We start from the raw sequence: 17,158 nt of genomic DNA, 5'->3' as shown, positions 1-17,158 counted from the left end.
CTAGAATCTGGGTGGTTTTGTTTGGAGAGAGTGGCAGCAAACAAGTGTGCAATCCCTAGTCCATAAATTGCATCTCTGTAAATGAATCCTTTGCTCTCCAACACCTAGAGGAGCATCTCAGACACCATACCATATGTTATCCACCCTGTGGACATCCTATTGGCACCTCTGGGCACCGCTATCCTACCCACAGTGTTCCTCCTCCTCCACCCTCACAACACTTAAACTCTGCCTAGCTGACCTTTTCAACTTGTCGCATCCCCCATAATTGCCTACCAACTCTTGACCAAATCCAGAGCCAAACATTTACGCAACATTGTTAACCTTTGCGCTGAAATTCTCAGCTTCAAAGAAGTTTCAGTCCTATCCAAAGGCCTCAAATTTTACTCTCCTCCTCCTGCACCCTGCAATTGAAGCACTTCTTCGCCGCTAATCCCTCCAACCAAAAGCACCCTAATTACAACATTGAACCCTGCCTCTTCCAGTCCATACCACCATCCAACTGTGATACACCCCTCCCCCCTCTCTCTTTATCCCACCTAAACACCACTGGTCACCTTCCAGGAATTTCTTACCTCCAACTTAGCATCACCATCCTTTCCCAGGTCCCTTCCTCAGACTATCAACCTTTCAGAACAAGAAAGAATAGCCACACAATCACAAAACAAATCCTGCCTAATCTCCCTGCCTGCAGACAAAGGTCCTACTGTTGTTATAAACTGCAGTGACTAGATGACAGATGGCCTCCACCAATTATCTGACTCCTCTACCTATAAACTCTGCAGGGTGATCCCATCCCAGAAGTCCAAAACAACCTCCAATCCCTGCTTAAAGCCTTACACTCTTCCCAGAACCTCCCCCCCCCCCCATTTCACTCCTCACCCCTATGACACTCCATACATCCATCTTCTACATGCTTTGAAAAATCCACATGCCCAACAATCCTGGACACCCCACTGTGTCTGGTTATTGTGGCCCCACTGAAAGAATTTCGGTCCTCATTGGCCAACACATCCAACCAATTGCCAGTAATCTAGCCTTCTACATCAAACACACCAACCATTTCCGTCACTGACTCTCCACTATCCCCACTCTTTATCTCCTGGATCCCTACTCATCACTCGCTATATCCTATACACCAACATTCCTCATGCCAACGATTGTACCACCATTGAACACTACCTTTCCCAACGTCCTTCAGACTCTAATCCCATTCCTGATACACGTTACTAACTTCATCCTAACCCACAATTACTTCTCCTTTGATGGGAAGGTATAGAAACAAATCAGTGCCACAACCGTGGGCACCTGCATGTCATCCTCCTATGTCAACCAATAATGGGCCATCTGAGGAAACCTTCCTAGCCTCCCAGAATGCTGTACTGCTAGTCTCGTTCAGGTTCATTGATGATATGATCTGGACGCAGGGCCAAGACACCCTACCTTCAATCCTTCTCAACCTTGTCATCACCTCTCCTATCCGCTTCAGTGTATCACCTACCTACCCCATTGACCACCTCTCTGATGGCTCGATCTGCACATCTGTCAACATTAAACCCACCAACCACCAACAGTAGCTGAATTTTGACAGATGTCATCCCTTTCACACCAAAAAATCCCTCCCATAAAGCCTAGCCACCTGAGCATGGAGTGTCTGCAGCGACAAGAACTCCCATGCTCAGTGTACTGAGGGTCTCACCAAGGCCTTCACAGAAAGGTGCTATCCCCTAGACCTAGTCCACAAACAGATTTCCCATGCCATTTCCACTCACCCCCCCCCCCCCCCCCCCCCACACACACACACACACAAAAAACCATCTTACCATCCCCAAGAACCACCACGGACTTTAACAACTGAACCATATCCTTTGTCAGTACTTTGATTACCTATCATCATGCCCTGAAATTAGGGACATCCTACTCAAGATACTTCCCTCCCCTCCGAAAGTGGTGTTCTGTCGCCCTCCCAAACACCAAAACATCCTAGGCCATCCCTATGCCACTCTCAATCCCAGCCCCTTACCACAAGGATCATATCTCTGTGGAAGATCCAAGTGCAAGACTTGCCCAATCTACCCACCCAGCACTTCCTGTTCCATTCCTGTCACCGGTTTATCCCACCCCATCATGGGTCGAGCTACTTACAATAGCAGCCGTATCATTTACCAACTCTGCTACAATCGTTGCACAGCCTTTTATATTGGGATGACTACCAACCAGCTGTCCTCCAAGACGAACAGCCACAGCCAAACTGTGACCAAGAGCAAAGTAGATCACCCAGTGGCACAACATGCAAGCTGAACATGCTCGATTTCAATGGCTGCTTCACTACCCGAGCAGCTGTTCCTCCCCTCCACCACCACCACCACCACCACCACCACCACCACCACCACCACAGTTTCTGAACTGTGCAGATGGGAGTTATCCTTACAATACACTCTGTGCTCCTGCAGTTATCTCTGCCACAACCTATGGTAACATACTGTCCCCACACCCCCCAATCAACAGTTTACAGCCCCTCTGTGCTATCATCTCTTCCCCATTCTTGTCTCCCACCATCTTTGTTTGCTGCTCTCAGACAAGGCTCCTGCCACTCTTTCCCCACTCCTCTCCTTCTTCGCTCCTTTTTGCCCCACCTCCCTGCCACATAACCTCTGAAGCTGCGACTGTCTTTGCCTCTCTCCTCACCCTCCACCACCACCCCTTTCCCTTCGTTACACCTCCTGATCGCTGCTTGCACCCCAAATGACAGTTGCATTCCAACCTGGAACGCTTGAGGTGGCAGTCATTTGTGCATGAGGTGCGCTTGCTTGTCTGTATGAATGGTGCGTGCGTGCGCGCGCGCCTGCGTGTGTGTTTTGCTGATGATGGCTGTAGCTGGAAGCTCTATATAAATGTCTTAATTGTGCCTGTCTGCAACTTAACATGTCTTCTTTACGGTAAGTAGCGATCTTATCTTTTCCTGCACTGTTGATATTCATAGCTAGAGTTTCCTTTGATGTTAGGCTGCTGATACATCACTGCTGTGAGAAGGGTTGCCGGTGTGTAGTGCATCCAGACTGTACAAAGTATAAACCCAGAGTTAAAGAAACATATGACATGGGAATGGACAGCAGTACGTCAATAAGCCTTTGGTATAACTGAACAAGGGCTGAGTCAAGTTAACATGTTATACCACTCAATTTAAACTATGATTTCAAGGTAGCAACTGATGATTCATTTGTTGACATGCGAGCTTTTTTGTTTCAGATTCAAACTATTAATGAAGAACAAATTTTTCGCACTATTGGATGTAGAAGCAGAGTGTTAATAGGTTGTGGGAAGTCTTAGTCCAAAACTGAAATTTAATCTTTGGCCATAGTACTGGCATTCGAGGGGTTTCATTTTTATTTAACAGGTCCCTGTACCAAAATACACAGTGATCATAAAGCTCTATGTCTGCTACTCTGTTTTACATTTCTGCAAGTGCAGTTACTTTGGCACCACCCCTACTGCAATACAGATTTGAAACACTTAACATCAAGGAGAAAGGAACAGCTGTAAGTTGCCTATTCAATTGTACACAACTGAATGCATGATTAGTACTCCAGGTATTATCCCTATGGGAATACAGTTTTGAAATAATTACCATTAAATGAGAATGGCACAGTCACAGATGCATCATCATCATCATCATCATCATCATCATCATCAGGAGGATTAGAAGAATTGTCTACATATAAGGAAGAGATCTGAGATATAGAAGTTTTACTTGTGAAAGACAGAACATGTCAAATACTTTCTGAGCCTGTGTAAAAAAGTCAGATCCAAGATGCATATCTTACCTGGTTGAAAGTAAGAGGAACTCTGAAAATAGACCCAAACAGCAAGCTTATCACTCATTATACCCTAACCAGAAGTATTATTTTACAGGAGAAGGCCCAACATGGATCACTGGTTAGTTCGTATTCCTTTGGAGACTGAAAACAGAGCGATTTGGCATAAACGCACTAGGGTGTCACAAAATGAGTTAATAATTTAAATGAGTACTGTTACTTCCAAATGCAAGAAGGAAAATACAGATTATTTTGAGATCTTGTTTACTTTGTCAAAAACCAAAGCAAGTAATAAATGCACAAAAGGAGAGTTACATCCGATTATCCCCACTCAGCCATTATAAATAGTTGCTGCTGTTATTTGTGGCGCTTTGCCCAAAGGACGAGGAGGTGTGAAATATAGCATTCCCTTGTATGGTATGTTCACAAAATATCTGAAATTTTATGTGAGACAAAACATAATCAAAACATTATTTATTATGAGAATTCATGATTACTTTGCGATGGTTGGCAAACCAGAGATAATATCAGATAACAGAAGTCAGTTTACTTGTGATCAATGGCATAACTTCTTAGCAACTTCTGGGACTAAGCAAATACTTACATCAAAATACTAAATGAAAACCAGCCTAACAGAACGAATTCTTCATTAACTGAACTGATTTATGAGACTACATTGCTCTAAAAGACAAGGAAGGTGATTTGATTATCAATATCAGTTTTAGGAAATCATACTCATCTACTGACCTTAGGTCACAGGAACTAATATTTAGGAACAAAGAACGAAATGAAAGTTCACACTGTATACTTCAGCACAAATGCACAAACATTGGACAAGAATAGAAAGTGTGGCAAGCAGTAATTACCATGCTAAACTAAGCAAAAGAATAAAAGAGTATCTGACAGAAAAATAGCTCACAAATGGGAGTATAAGGTGTGAGATTTAGTCCTCATGCCAAATCATCCTGTTGTCACTGTCAGCTAAACATGTAGAGAAATGCAAAGTGTTATATACTAAACTACATGGAACTGTTTCCATTCCTCATGAAGAAACGTGTTTGGTATGTTATCCAACTTCAGGACACATAGAAAGGCTAAATGCATACCATGATTTAAAGTATTTTTACAGCTATACAAGGAGAGAACAAGAATGAACCAGCACACACAAATTATTGAATACAGACATATGTGAATTTTATTTATGTTTTTTTTCTTGTTAGTCATTTGTGTGTGTGTGTGTGTGTGTGTGTGTGTGTGTGTGTCTGTGTGTGTGTGTGTGTGTGTGTGTGGGGAGGGGGGGGGGCGGCTCGCGCGCACACACGCATGTATTGTTGTGTTTACGTTCCTATGGATTAAGATTTACTAAGATTCAAATCCCCCATAGAAGGTGGTGTATTTATGCGTGAGGGACTTACAAGTAAGTACAAAAAAAAGCGATATTATGCTGTGGTTAAAGTGAGTATTTTGGTAATATGATAAAGGAACTTTTAACTGAGACTTCCATTCATGAGAACTGTGTGATGTGAAGGGACCTAGTATCAATGACAAAGTGTAGCAGTGAATATATGAATGTGTTAAAATCAGGGACAGTCATTAATAATGTTTGCTTTCGAATATTATTTAGTAGATAATATTAAGTGAGATACCGAATTTGAAATCCATGAGGGGGAAAAAAAAAAAAAAAAAAAAAAAAAAAAAAAAAAAAAAAAAAAAAAAAAACATACACAGTATCTGTGACACACGAGCATTTGCTAAGCACTTTTAACATCCAGTCCCTGCAGGACAATTGAACACTATGTAATAGTAAACTAATGCGAGTTTAAAAAGAGCGGAGGGGGTGGGGGTGAGGAAGCAGGGGGGTAGCAGTGGCAGCCACCAATGGCCGGCAGAAGACAGGAAGCGTAGAGATCAATGTCCTGAGGTATAATTCTGTGAGTGGTGAATAATACATAAAATAAAACCCATAGCTGACCGACATGTGGCACATAGAAACAGGCAACAGAAAACCGTATTCACACTAGCTTTTGAGCTCTTGCTCTTTCTCTAGTAGAAAGACACACACACACACACACACACACACACACACACACACACACACACACACACACACACACCACAAAGATACCGATCTGTGCACTTGCATGCTTGTGGGGTTGTGTACATGAATGGCTGCACATTTGCTAGAGAAAGAGCAAGAGCTCGAAAGCTATTGTGGATACCGTTTTCTGTTTACATGTTTCTAAGCACCACACATCAATCAGTTATATTTTCCTTTAAACTCTGTATTATGGCATCCTGGAATTTCCACTGTTCATATGATCGGTAATATGATCACAAGTAAGAGATGGTAGTATCCTGGGCTGAATGATGTAGAATACATTGTATACTGTGAATAAGAAATGAACTAAACTGTAAAACATTCCAGATTGATTGCTGAACATGGACAAGAAGCATCAGACATCCATAGCACCTTCTACACTGATGCTGCACATGTTAAAAATTTTGTGACATATGAATCTTATGAGTTGCTTATGTCTAAGAACAAGTGATTGAATCCAAACTGTTTCATGTATACTAATTCTAAATGATTCATATGTTTCATATCAGGTTGGCATGGAACTGTGTTTATGTTATGGAAGCTTTTTTTTTATAAAAAATGACTAATATGTTATGCTTTGCACATGAAATCTGATGACTGTTGCATTCTCTCATAGACGAATAATTAATGCACAATATTAGGAATTTAATTTATGTAAAATTTTAAGTAATAATACTGAACTGAAGCTAACAAAATGTTTTCTCTTACAGAATATTTCACAAGGGAGTGTGTATGTGCTAAAATACGTATCAATGGCAGTTGTTACTTTCAGGAAGCAGAAGTACTTCATAGTTACATAGAATATTCATACACTTGTAGAACTGTAGCATTTCTGATGACACAGATCCAAGGTGGAGTAACTGGCTGGAAGAGAACACCCATCATATCCTAAACCCACTCATTAGAAAACATTTTGGAAAAACTGATGTCATCTGCTCAGGTTTCTCTCAGGTCTTTCCCAAGGATCTAACAGTGGCAAATGCTCAGATGAAGAAGATGCTGGAGGTCACTCTTAGAAACCCACCAGGGAAAGAAGAAAAAAAACTGAAAAAAAAAAAAATTCCAACACTCAAGTTTTATACCAATTAATTATTTAACATACATGCAAATGCATAAAGATTTGCAATATGGCTATTTTTTTCTGAAGATAAACGAAAATAATTGCTACTATTGTATTCAAGTATATTAGGTAGAGAGATCTGACTGAAGGTTTTTATTATTTCACCTTAGTATTCACATAAATTCAATTTTTGGTTATTTAAAACAGCTTTTGTAGCAGAAAGCTAAAATAAACTCCGAGTCTCAAAATATGATGGAGTGGAATCCATTACTCATTAATCCATTGAATCATTTTATATTTATGCAAGAAGGACTAAGAAACAGAGCACATCCAACAAAGCAAGGGAAAGGTTTCTTTTGGCAATCTCAGCTGCAACAAAAAAAGATATATTAAAGGCCTAAGCCGCCTCCATCACGCTGCAAGTATGGTGAAAGGTCATTCCGTGGTTATTGATGTAACATCTGTACAATTAACAACGAAATATTAGAGTGAACATAGAACACAGATAGGTCTGAATATGAACAACAAACAGCAAGGGTTTGATGATATGATCTGTGCTGATTTGCCACCAAACAAAGGGTCAGGAAGTGTTACAGACATAATTAAAACTTCACTTTGCATGGGATGACACTGTAATAGCCATCACCTTTACTACATTCCCCACTGATCCACACTCTTACTCTATGGTATTTATGGCCAAGTGCAAATTTAGGGTAACATTCCAACCTCAATACTAGATGTACAGAAATGGAGAAATATTAGGGTGTACAGACTGTTGGTGATGTGATTAGAGGCAGAGCATAATCACGTATCAGGGAAGCAAATAGGTTGCATCCTTTTAAAAGAAACAATCCACGCATTTTCCTAAAGCAATTTAGGGAAACTATGAAAAAACCTAAATCCTTAAAGTTGGACAGCACTCTTCCAGATGCATGCTTTTCAGTGGAGTCCAGAGTCCGTAAAATACTGATTGGTACAGGAACCTAGAACTTCACCCGTACACAGCACATAGGAAACTACTGGAAATAATGGCTCAACACAATGCTGTTCCTTTGCTGATAAACTGTCAGAATTTCATTAGTTTATATCACGTTTTGCGGTGTGAATTAGAAATGTTTTTGAAAACAACAATATTAAAAGCTTTCACTTCACAAAAGAATAAACTAGTTAATAAATACCTTTGAGCTTCTTCATCAAATTTGCCTCTTTTTCTGAAAACTGTTCATGTATTTCGAAAGAACGAGCAATGAGGCTCTGGCACTTTTCGGAGCAATCTGCAGATCCATTCACTTCAGTCGTAGCCATATTGAGACAGTGCAGCTGTTATAAAATACAAAGAGGAAATTTTACACATAAAGAGGTGACAACTAAACAGATTGCAATATCAGAAATTTCTGCTTCAAATTATATGCCAACATTGTGTTAGAAATAAATTATTGCTATCCATGGTATTATGTAAAATGTATGACAAATATATATCGATGTTGACAAAACAAATGTTTTGATATATGAAGTACTGCACATTTTAGAGGTAGTTAACTGTATTTGCAGTTCAAAATTATTTCTAATTTAGGCAAGATATCGCGAAATATCAGAAACACACAAACATTCTATGAAATGATTTTTTTTCTGGCCCCTAAACTGGCTAAATGGCAAGTTTATTGTCCGGTTTCTTATCAGCTTCAACAGATACAGAACAAAATTGATCAAGCCAAAACATATGCAGAATAGTATGTACAAGTCATCATCATTCATTAACTAAATTTCAAGTTCGTTAACTTCACTGCTGTGGCAATTAGTTATCACGGAATCCACAGTTTGGGTGCACGCAAAAAATTGCTCATGGCACTTATAACCACTACCCTGCGACATACTAGTAACAAGCTACTCTGTGATATCATGGTCCATACAGTATTATTATGGATAATGCAAAGTGCACCGATGCAAAGTGTTCACCTCCTTTCAGTGTCATACTCGGCCATCATTCTAATCCAGGCTGAAGCAAGGCTCAAAGAAGAAAATGAAATCCAGCAAACCAGTGCATTACAGTCAGTACTGAGTCTGTCCAATGGAGCCGAGGCAGTGCTGGGCTAGCGACATGGGAAGGGGCGTGGTCGTGTGCACTCTGCCCCAGGCCTCTGGTCGTGGGGTACTTCCAAATCTTGAAGACCTCATAAACCCCCCCCCCCCCCCCCCAATGACCAGATAAATTTTTATAAAATCTCAAACAAGGTCAAAATAAGTTCAGTAAAGAAAAGGCAGTTTGAAATTTGAAGACCCATAAATCTGAGTATAAACATAGGTATCTATTATCAATTACCAGCTTATGGCAATTTTTGATGAGCGGGTTCAGAATTTTTACGCTTTTCGTAAAACACTGCGAGGAACTTAAGAACTGTTGAAAGATAATCAGTTGTCTGTTAGATGCAATTATTCTACATGAAACAAATTTTGGTATCTATGCCACCTACATAATAGGGGTACTAGAAGTGAAGTTTACAATTTTTCCAAATTGCTGAAACAAAATTAATGCTTTAAACTTCTAATGATGCTCTGGCTGTAGCACAGGAGAATCTGTTAGAAATTTACTATGAATCTGAAAAACAGCTGGTGTTGCAAGAAATTAAAAGGTATCTTAAAGGCATTTACGTGCAACTGATACTAGTGTGAGCATTGCTGTGGGACTTCAGTGAATCATTACCCTTTGAATCACTTATGATCCATATTTTTTGGAACCCTGAAAGAAGATACTCTTGGCTGTTGATTTGCTTCAGACAAAGAGGCGCATGAATGTATAATGGTTCCTTAGGTATTTTTCCATGCTGGCACTGACTGTCTCATCACCCAGTGTAATTATTTTTGAAATTATAAACAATTTACTTAAATTTTTTAATCTGTCTCATTTTTATTTGACAGCCCCTTATATTTTATAATTACCAAAGCATAGTGTACACACATTATAAATGCCTGATTTTTTTATCATCCATTACACATATATTATTTAGTTCATATTATTATAAGAATTATAATTAGAATAAATGTGCACAGGTTGTGCATAAGTTACATAGCTTTGTGATATCATCTTGTTCCTCACATTTCTGTGTTCACATTGTTTACTATTTACAGACTTCTACCAGTGATTGTACTCGTTTTTTTTACAGCTGGTCACATGGTAACCGTCACAGGGTTGGTTGCACAATTCACACACACAGTTGCTGCCGGGATCGTGGAAACACTTGTTCTGGCATATTTTTTGGTCATATCCATGCACTGCTATTGAGTTCACCAGGTGAGGAGTTCTTGATTTGTGTTGGTCCAGGATATGTTTGTCATGGCTCCTGTTGTATAAAAGTCCAGGCAAATTTCCCTTTTCTTCTCTCTTTCATGTAGGAGTTTATTCGAGTTGTCGGACGATGGGAGCCTCATACGCAGTTCCTCTATGAAAAAGGGTTCCCTGGTGAGTTTATACACTGGCATAGACTGTGTGTATTGAAACTCTGTGCTCTCAAGAAACATGACTTAACTGCTTCCAGAGTCCTTAGGTCTTTCAGACTCAACTTTTCCCAAATTTTATCTATCCCATAGGTTGTGATGGGAACTATTTTTGTAGTGAACAAGGCCATGGCTGTTTTCAGTGACAGCCTTGATGTGAAACATGACTTTTGTGGCAGCTGCTGCTCAAGATTTTACATGTATTGGGAATGACCTGGCAGTGGTTAGAGATTCAGCCCCAGGTATTTGAAGCTATCGACTGTCATAAGAGGTTCCATCCCAAGAAATATTCTGTCCTCCACAGCTTCTCGACCTCCGTTGCAGAATGACATCTTTACGATTTTACCCGTGTCAATTTCCATATTGACCTCCTGCACCCACGTCTCGAGTTGGTTGGTTGCTCTTTGCAGGTTGAGTCTGGAGTTTGAACCAATGACCATGTCATCCGCATATATGTAGATTTTGATGTCCTCCATTTCTTGTCTTATCATCTGTACATCATCATATGTGGCAATACTGAAAAGTACAGGGCAATACGCCGTTGGTTTGTGTTATTGTTTTCGACGTGCTTACATCATCTGATCTGAATGAAGTTAGTGATCAGCATATTATGGATCAACACTAAGTTTATCTTTCCCTGTTATTAATTCTAGTTTTGAGATTAGTATGCACCTGTTTGTTTATTGAAGGCCTTGATATAATCTACAAAGACTGCATGGAATTTTCCTTGGCGATGTCTTAATGCCTCCTCTACGTCGTCTTTTAGGTTGCTAATAGTGTGTAGCATGTTCCTGCCTTTCCGGAATCTCCATTGTTCTTCCGGAATCTTCTGGTCTACTTCTTCAAAAATTTGCTTTTGTGATAATGTTTGTTAGTATCTTCAACATGCATTTTTCCAGGACAATTCCCTGTAGGAGTTCTGATCCATTTTGTTGCCTTTCCCCTTCAATAGCATCTTAATTGTCAACAACCTCCATATTTCTGGTATGTTGCCCTCTTGTAGACATATGTTTCATATACCTGGTTGGAGCAGTAGGCTAGTTGAACTTTTGGTATGTTCATTACATATTCTGTCGGGGCCTGGAGGCTTATTGTGTTTTAGAGACTATGTTATCTCATGTACCTCTTCCATCATGAAGGGGTTAGTTTCTGCTAGGTCTGTCTCCATATTGATCATTTCATATGCGGTGCTGGTTTGATCTATGTTGAGAATATTTCTAAAATTTTCTTCCCCAACTGTATCTATTTGTCCACTGCTCTGAGCTTTTCGTAGCCTCAATGTTAAGTATGGGTCCTTTATGACTTCCTCCAACATATTGATCATTTCCTGTTACATGCATCCCTTTCGTTTAGTCTTCTGAAGATTTTTGTTTTCTTTTCTGATTTGGCTGTAGGATCTTACATCCTCTAGGCTCTGGCTGGATTTTGCTATATGGAGGGTGATCTTTCTTTTTCCATAAGATTCTCTGTCAAACCATTTCTGCACTCTCCTTTTGGGTTTGCACATTAGGGCAGACTGAATTATTTTTGCCAGGGTTATGGCAGCCGATTCAATGTTGTTTCCCTTTAAGTGGTTCTCAAATTCTTTTCATTCTTCTGTCTACTGACTTAGTACATGGCTATTTAGCTGCCATGAGGTGTTAATTGCTGTGGCTTTTACTCTGCTCTTCACTTTTGGGAAGCAAAAGCTGGCCACAACTGGGCACTGCTTCTTTAGAGGTGTTTCATCTGCTGATTAACTTACTTTATAATTATTTAGTGTCACGTTTGATCCTTTGAAGAATATTAAGTCAATGGTGCTACATCCTGAGTGTGCAAAGTATGTTTGTTTGTCCGCCTTGTTGACCTTGGTGATTCCTTTCTTGTCATCATGTCTAGCAGCTCGTTTGTTCTATGACTAATGACGTCTAATCTGCAGTTGACATCTCCAGCTACGTTGATGTTTCGTCCCGGCATCACGTGTCTTGAGGTAGTCATAATGGCTGCTATTATGTCTTCAATTGGCGTTACTGGTTCTACGCACATGGCTATTACAGAGAGGTTTTCGAAATTCATCACGAGTTTGTCTTGATCCTGGTGTGTGCTTAGTAATTTTCCCAATTTTGGCTTGAAGAAGGAGGAAATTCCTCGTTTTGCTGTCCTCTTGGTCCTAGTGTTGCTGGTATACGTTGTGAGTAAAATCTGTTTATCTCTAAGGATATAGCTGTCAGAGCTTCTATGAGGATTATTATGTCATGTGCATTCAGGAAGGTGTTGTCATTGAGAACTCTAGGAGGATACAAGATGAGTTGGACAATATTTCTAGTTGATGGGGTGAATGGCAACTAGCTCTAAAAGGAGAAAAATGTAAGTTTATGCAGATTAGTAGGAAAAACACGTCGATAATGTTCAAATACAGCATTAGAAGTGTGAGGCTTCAGACAGTTACATTGTTCAAATATCTAAGCATAGTGTTGCAAAGTGATATGAAATAGAATGAGCATGTAAGGATTGTAGTAGGAAAGCCGGATTGTCAGATTCTGTTTAGACAGTTTTAGGTAAGTGTGGTTCATCTGTAAAGAAGACTGCATTTTATGAAGATGCTTGGGGAATTGAAACAGGAAATCCTGGAGGGAAGGCTACATTCTTTTTGAGGAACACTATTGAGAAAATTTAGAGAACTGGCATTTGCAGTTGACTGCAAAATAATTCTACTGCCGCCAACATACATTTTTCGAAAGGTCCACGAAGATAAGACGAAAGAAATTGGGACTCATATGGAGGCCGACAGACAGTTGCTTTCCTTTGTTCTACTTGCATGTGAAAGAGAAAAGGAATGACTAGTAGTGGTACAACACACCCTCCACCAAGTGCCATATAGTGGCTTGCAGAGTATGTATGTAGGTATAGTGTAGATGAAGATCTTGATGCAGAAAGAAACTGCACAAAAAGTCAGTCACCAGATATATTTTGAGACAACGAGTCCCATAATTCACGGAGACAAAATATGGAAAAATTAAACGAGTTCCACAATTTAAATATCTTGGTGAAACCATTCAGGAAAATGGAATCAAAACAAAAGTGAACAAAATTAGATGCCGACAGATGGAACTGCACACTGACTCACCCAAAATATCTATAACAAGAAATAATTCTCCAAGCACACAAAACTAAGACATTACAATATGGTAATTAAACCACAATGCCTCTTTGGATTAGAAACACTAATTTGGAATGAGAAAACAATGCAATCAAAACACTGAGAAAAAGGAATGCAAAATCATAAGAAAAATTCTATGCCCAAAACTTGCGCATGAACAATACCAACTCAGAAGCAATCAGAAAATCCAACAATACACAAATACCCATAATGAAATTAGGAAACAGAGGTTAAAATTCTATAGACACATTAGAAGAATGAACCTAGACAAACTTACAAAACAAATTGTCTGATTTTATGACAACACGAGCAAAGCCAAAACGGACACAATGAAATGGGTTGCCGAGATCAAAACTGACATGAAATTGGCAGAAGTTACTCCAGGAAATAGTCACAAATGCCAAGTCTTCAGGTCCAAATTTCACAAACGGCAAGTTGACCACAAGAAAAAACCAAAGAAGAAGACTGGAATAACATGCTCTGAAGTGAGAAAGCAGGCACACAGGAGAGAATGAAAGAAACACGGGCACAGAGGAAGAGAAATGCCCACATCTAAGTAATCTAATGCACTTATCCACAAATAATAATAATAATAAATGAAATGTTAGGAAGTGTTGTTCAAAAGCAGCTGTCTTGAGTATAGCCTTATGCAGAAGTAAATAACAGAAAATAAACAGTAGAAACAACATGATAACAGAAGATTTTAAAATGTGGTGGAGCAGAAAAACACTGAAGATTAGATGGGTAGATCATGGAACTAAAGAAGAGGACCCGAATCAGATTGGAGAGAAAAGAAATTTGTGGCACTGCTTGACTAAAAGAAGTGATCAGTAGATATGAAACATCCTGTGCTATCAAGGTACAGTCAATTACATAACAGAGAAGTGTGGGGCTACAAATTGTAGTGAGAGACCAAGAATAGACTACAGTGAATGTAGATGCAATAATTCTGCAAATACGAAAAGAGTGCACAGAATACACTACTGTGGACAGCCGCATAAGACATATCTTCCAATTTAAGGCTGGAACAACAAAAGCTATGTGAATGAGTTATCAGTTTTGAAATTGCGCATGCAACATCGTAAGTCCATGGCGTTAACTTCTACTGGTGACTGACAGAGGAAGGCTGACAACTGCACAGAAGGCAAAGGTTTCATTACTATTATTAGAAACAAAGTGAATGATAGTGACAGATGTTTCCATGCCCATTTCAGCTAACAGCGAACACACACTCACAGGCTACATGCGAGTTCTCTCACCAATTTCGATGTAGTGGGTCTGTTAAGGTGAGTAAGAATTCACATGCTGCTAGTGTTTGCACGCAAGAAAGCAAATGAAAACGTGAGAGTCATCTTCATCCAAATGGTGCTGGAAACAAGCAGAACATCTAGAACTGGCAGTTCCAGGGCCTGTGATCGCTAAAAACTGTAGCCAGTCACTGAAGGATACTCATAACAAGGGTCACTGTAGTCAGAATTACTAGGATATACTGTGTGATCAAAAGTATCCGGACACCTGGCTGAAAATGCCTTACAAGCTCATGGCACCCTCCATCGGTAATGCTGGAATTCAATATGGTGTTGCCCCACCCTTCGCCTTTTTGACAACTTCCACTTTCCACTCTTGCAGACATCAGTTGCTCGAAGGTTTCTTGGGGAATGGCAGCCCATTCTTCACAGAGTGCTGCACTGAGGAGAGGTATTGATGTATGTCAGTGAGGCATGCCACAAAGTCGGCGTTCCAAAACATCACAAAGGTATTCTGCAGGATTCAGGTCAGGACGCTGTGCAGGCCAGTCCATTACAGGTATGTTGTTGTTGTTGTTGTTGTTGTGGAATCTCACTGCCACAGGCTGTGCATTACGGACAGGTGCCCGATCGTGTTGAAAGATGCAATTGCCATCCCCGAATTGCTCTTCAACAGTGGGAAGCGAGAAGGTGCTTAAAACATCAATGTAGGCCTGTGCTGTGATAGTGCCATGCAAAACAAGGGGCACAACGTGAAAAACACGACCACACCCTAACACCACCGCCTCCGAATTTTACTGTTGGCACTACACATGCTGGCAGACGATAGTTAACTGGGCATTCGCCATACCCACACCTTGCCATCAGATTGCCACATTGTGTACCATGATTCGTCACTCTACACAATGTTTTTCCACTGTTCAATCGTCCAATGTTTACGCTCCATACACGAAGTAAGACGTCGCTTGGCATTTACTGGTGTGATGTGTGGATTATGAGCAGCCACTCGACCATGAAATCCTAGTTTTCTCACCTCCCACTTAACTGTCATAGTACTTGCAGTGGATCCTGAAGCAGTTTGGAATTCCTGTATGATAGTCTGGTTAGATATCTGCCTATTACACATTACGACCTCCTTCAACCGTCGTCTGTCTCTGTCAGTCAACAGACAAGGTCGGCCTGTACACTTTAGTGTTGTACGTGTCCCTTCACATTACCATTTCACTGTCATATCGGAGACAGTGGACCTACGGATGTTTAGGAGCCTAGAAATCTCGTTTACAGTCAGATGACAGAAGTGACGCCCAATCACCTGACCACGTTCAAAGTCCCAGAGTTCTGCGGAGTGCCCCAACTTGCTCTCTCACAATGTCCAATGACTACTGAGGTCACTGACATGGAGTACCTGGAAGTAGATTTCTGAGAGGCTTGCAGTGAAGTATACCAGGCCCTGGTGGTCACCTCGTTTGTTCTCAGCTTGTAGAGGGTTGTGGTTGCCTGACATCCCTTATCCCAGATTTCCAAAATTTGATGATGTATTCGTATGTCTGGGTACTGTGGGCTCATGTCTTCTGTGGTTGCTTATTTAGCTAATTTGTCAGCATGTTCATTTCTCAGAATACCCCACTTGGGGCAGAGTCCAGCTCCGGAACTGTGAAGGTTAACTAGTTAGTCTTGGACCTTAGTGACCAAAACACTTCTGTGGTAGCATTGAGTTATGCCATGCTCACGGACTCTCTTCAAATCAGGATGTCCTTTGCAGAGAGAGTTTTATTGTATTGTACTGCAGAGCCCATGTGTACACTGCATGAATGTGGCAGAAAATGCGTCTCATGTCACCTTGCATATGCAAATGCACAACCAAAACTGTCACTAACTTTTCATCCATTTGCATAGATGGATGTCGAATTTGGGTAACTGCAGAGAACCGAACAGAATAGAATAGGTGTCTGAGGAAGGTGGGGTCAACAATTTTCTTAGGGGACACAGAAGAGGATCATCTGAAACAGAGGACTGGGTACACACCACAGGGGATGTTGAGAGGGAACTCCATGCACACAGACAAGAGCAGCAGTTTGATGTCCTCGCCTGGAGCCTCCAGTCATATCCCAGCTGGTCTAACCAATTTTGCGCAATTTGTAAGCAGTCAGAACTGCTGGTTATGAAACAGTTAAGTACCACTGATGGAAGGGCATCTGACAGATTGTGACTGCATAGTCACCAAGAATTGCTGGCGTTTTACCATCACTCCCTTGTGGGACACCAGCTTCCACCAGGAGGGTGTCTACAGGACTCATATGGGGGGTT

General features: G+C 40.6%; 1 protein-coding gene across 1 annotated transcript in view; it reads right to left on the bottom strand.

Annotated features, from left to right (window-relative positions):
* Nucleotides 1-17,158, bottom strand: part of LOC126109582 (uncharacterized) — an 88,866-nt gene that overhangs the window by 59,129 nt on the left and 12,579 nt on the right. Inside the window, exon 2 of the mRNA XM_049914616.1 lies at nucleotides 8,152-8,293. Within this exon, the coding sequence (XP_049770573.1) occupies nucleotides 8,152-8,278 (127 nt within the window). The 5' untranslated portion in view covers nucleotides 8,279-8,293. The remainder of the gene's footprint in view (nucleotides 1-8,151; nucleotides 8,294-17,158) is intronic.

This window comes from Schistocerca cancellata, chromosome 12, assembly GCF_023864275.1.
Source record: "Schistocerca cancellata isolate TAMUIC-IGC-003103 chromosome 12, iqSchCanc2.1, whole genome shotgun sequence".
Classification (NCBI taxonomy): Eukaryota; Metazoa; Arthropoda; class Insecta; order Orthoptera; family Acrididae; genus Schistocerca; species Schistocerca cancellata.
Note: the sequence above shows the minus strand (reverse complement) of the source record. Positions and strands in the feature narration are given on the sequence as shown.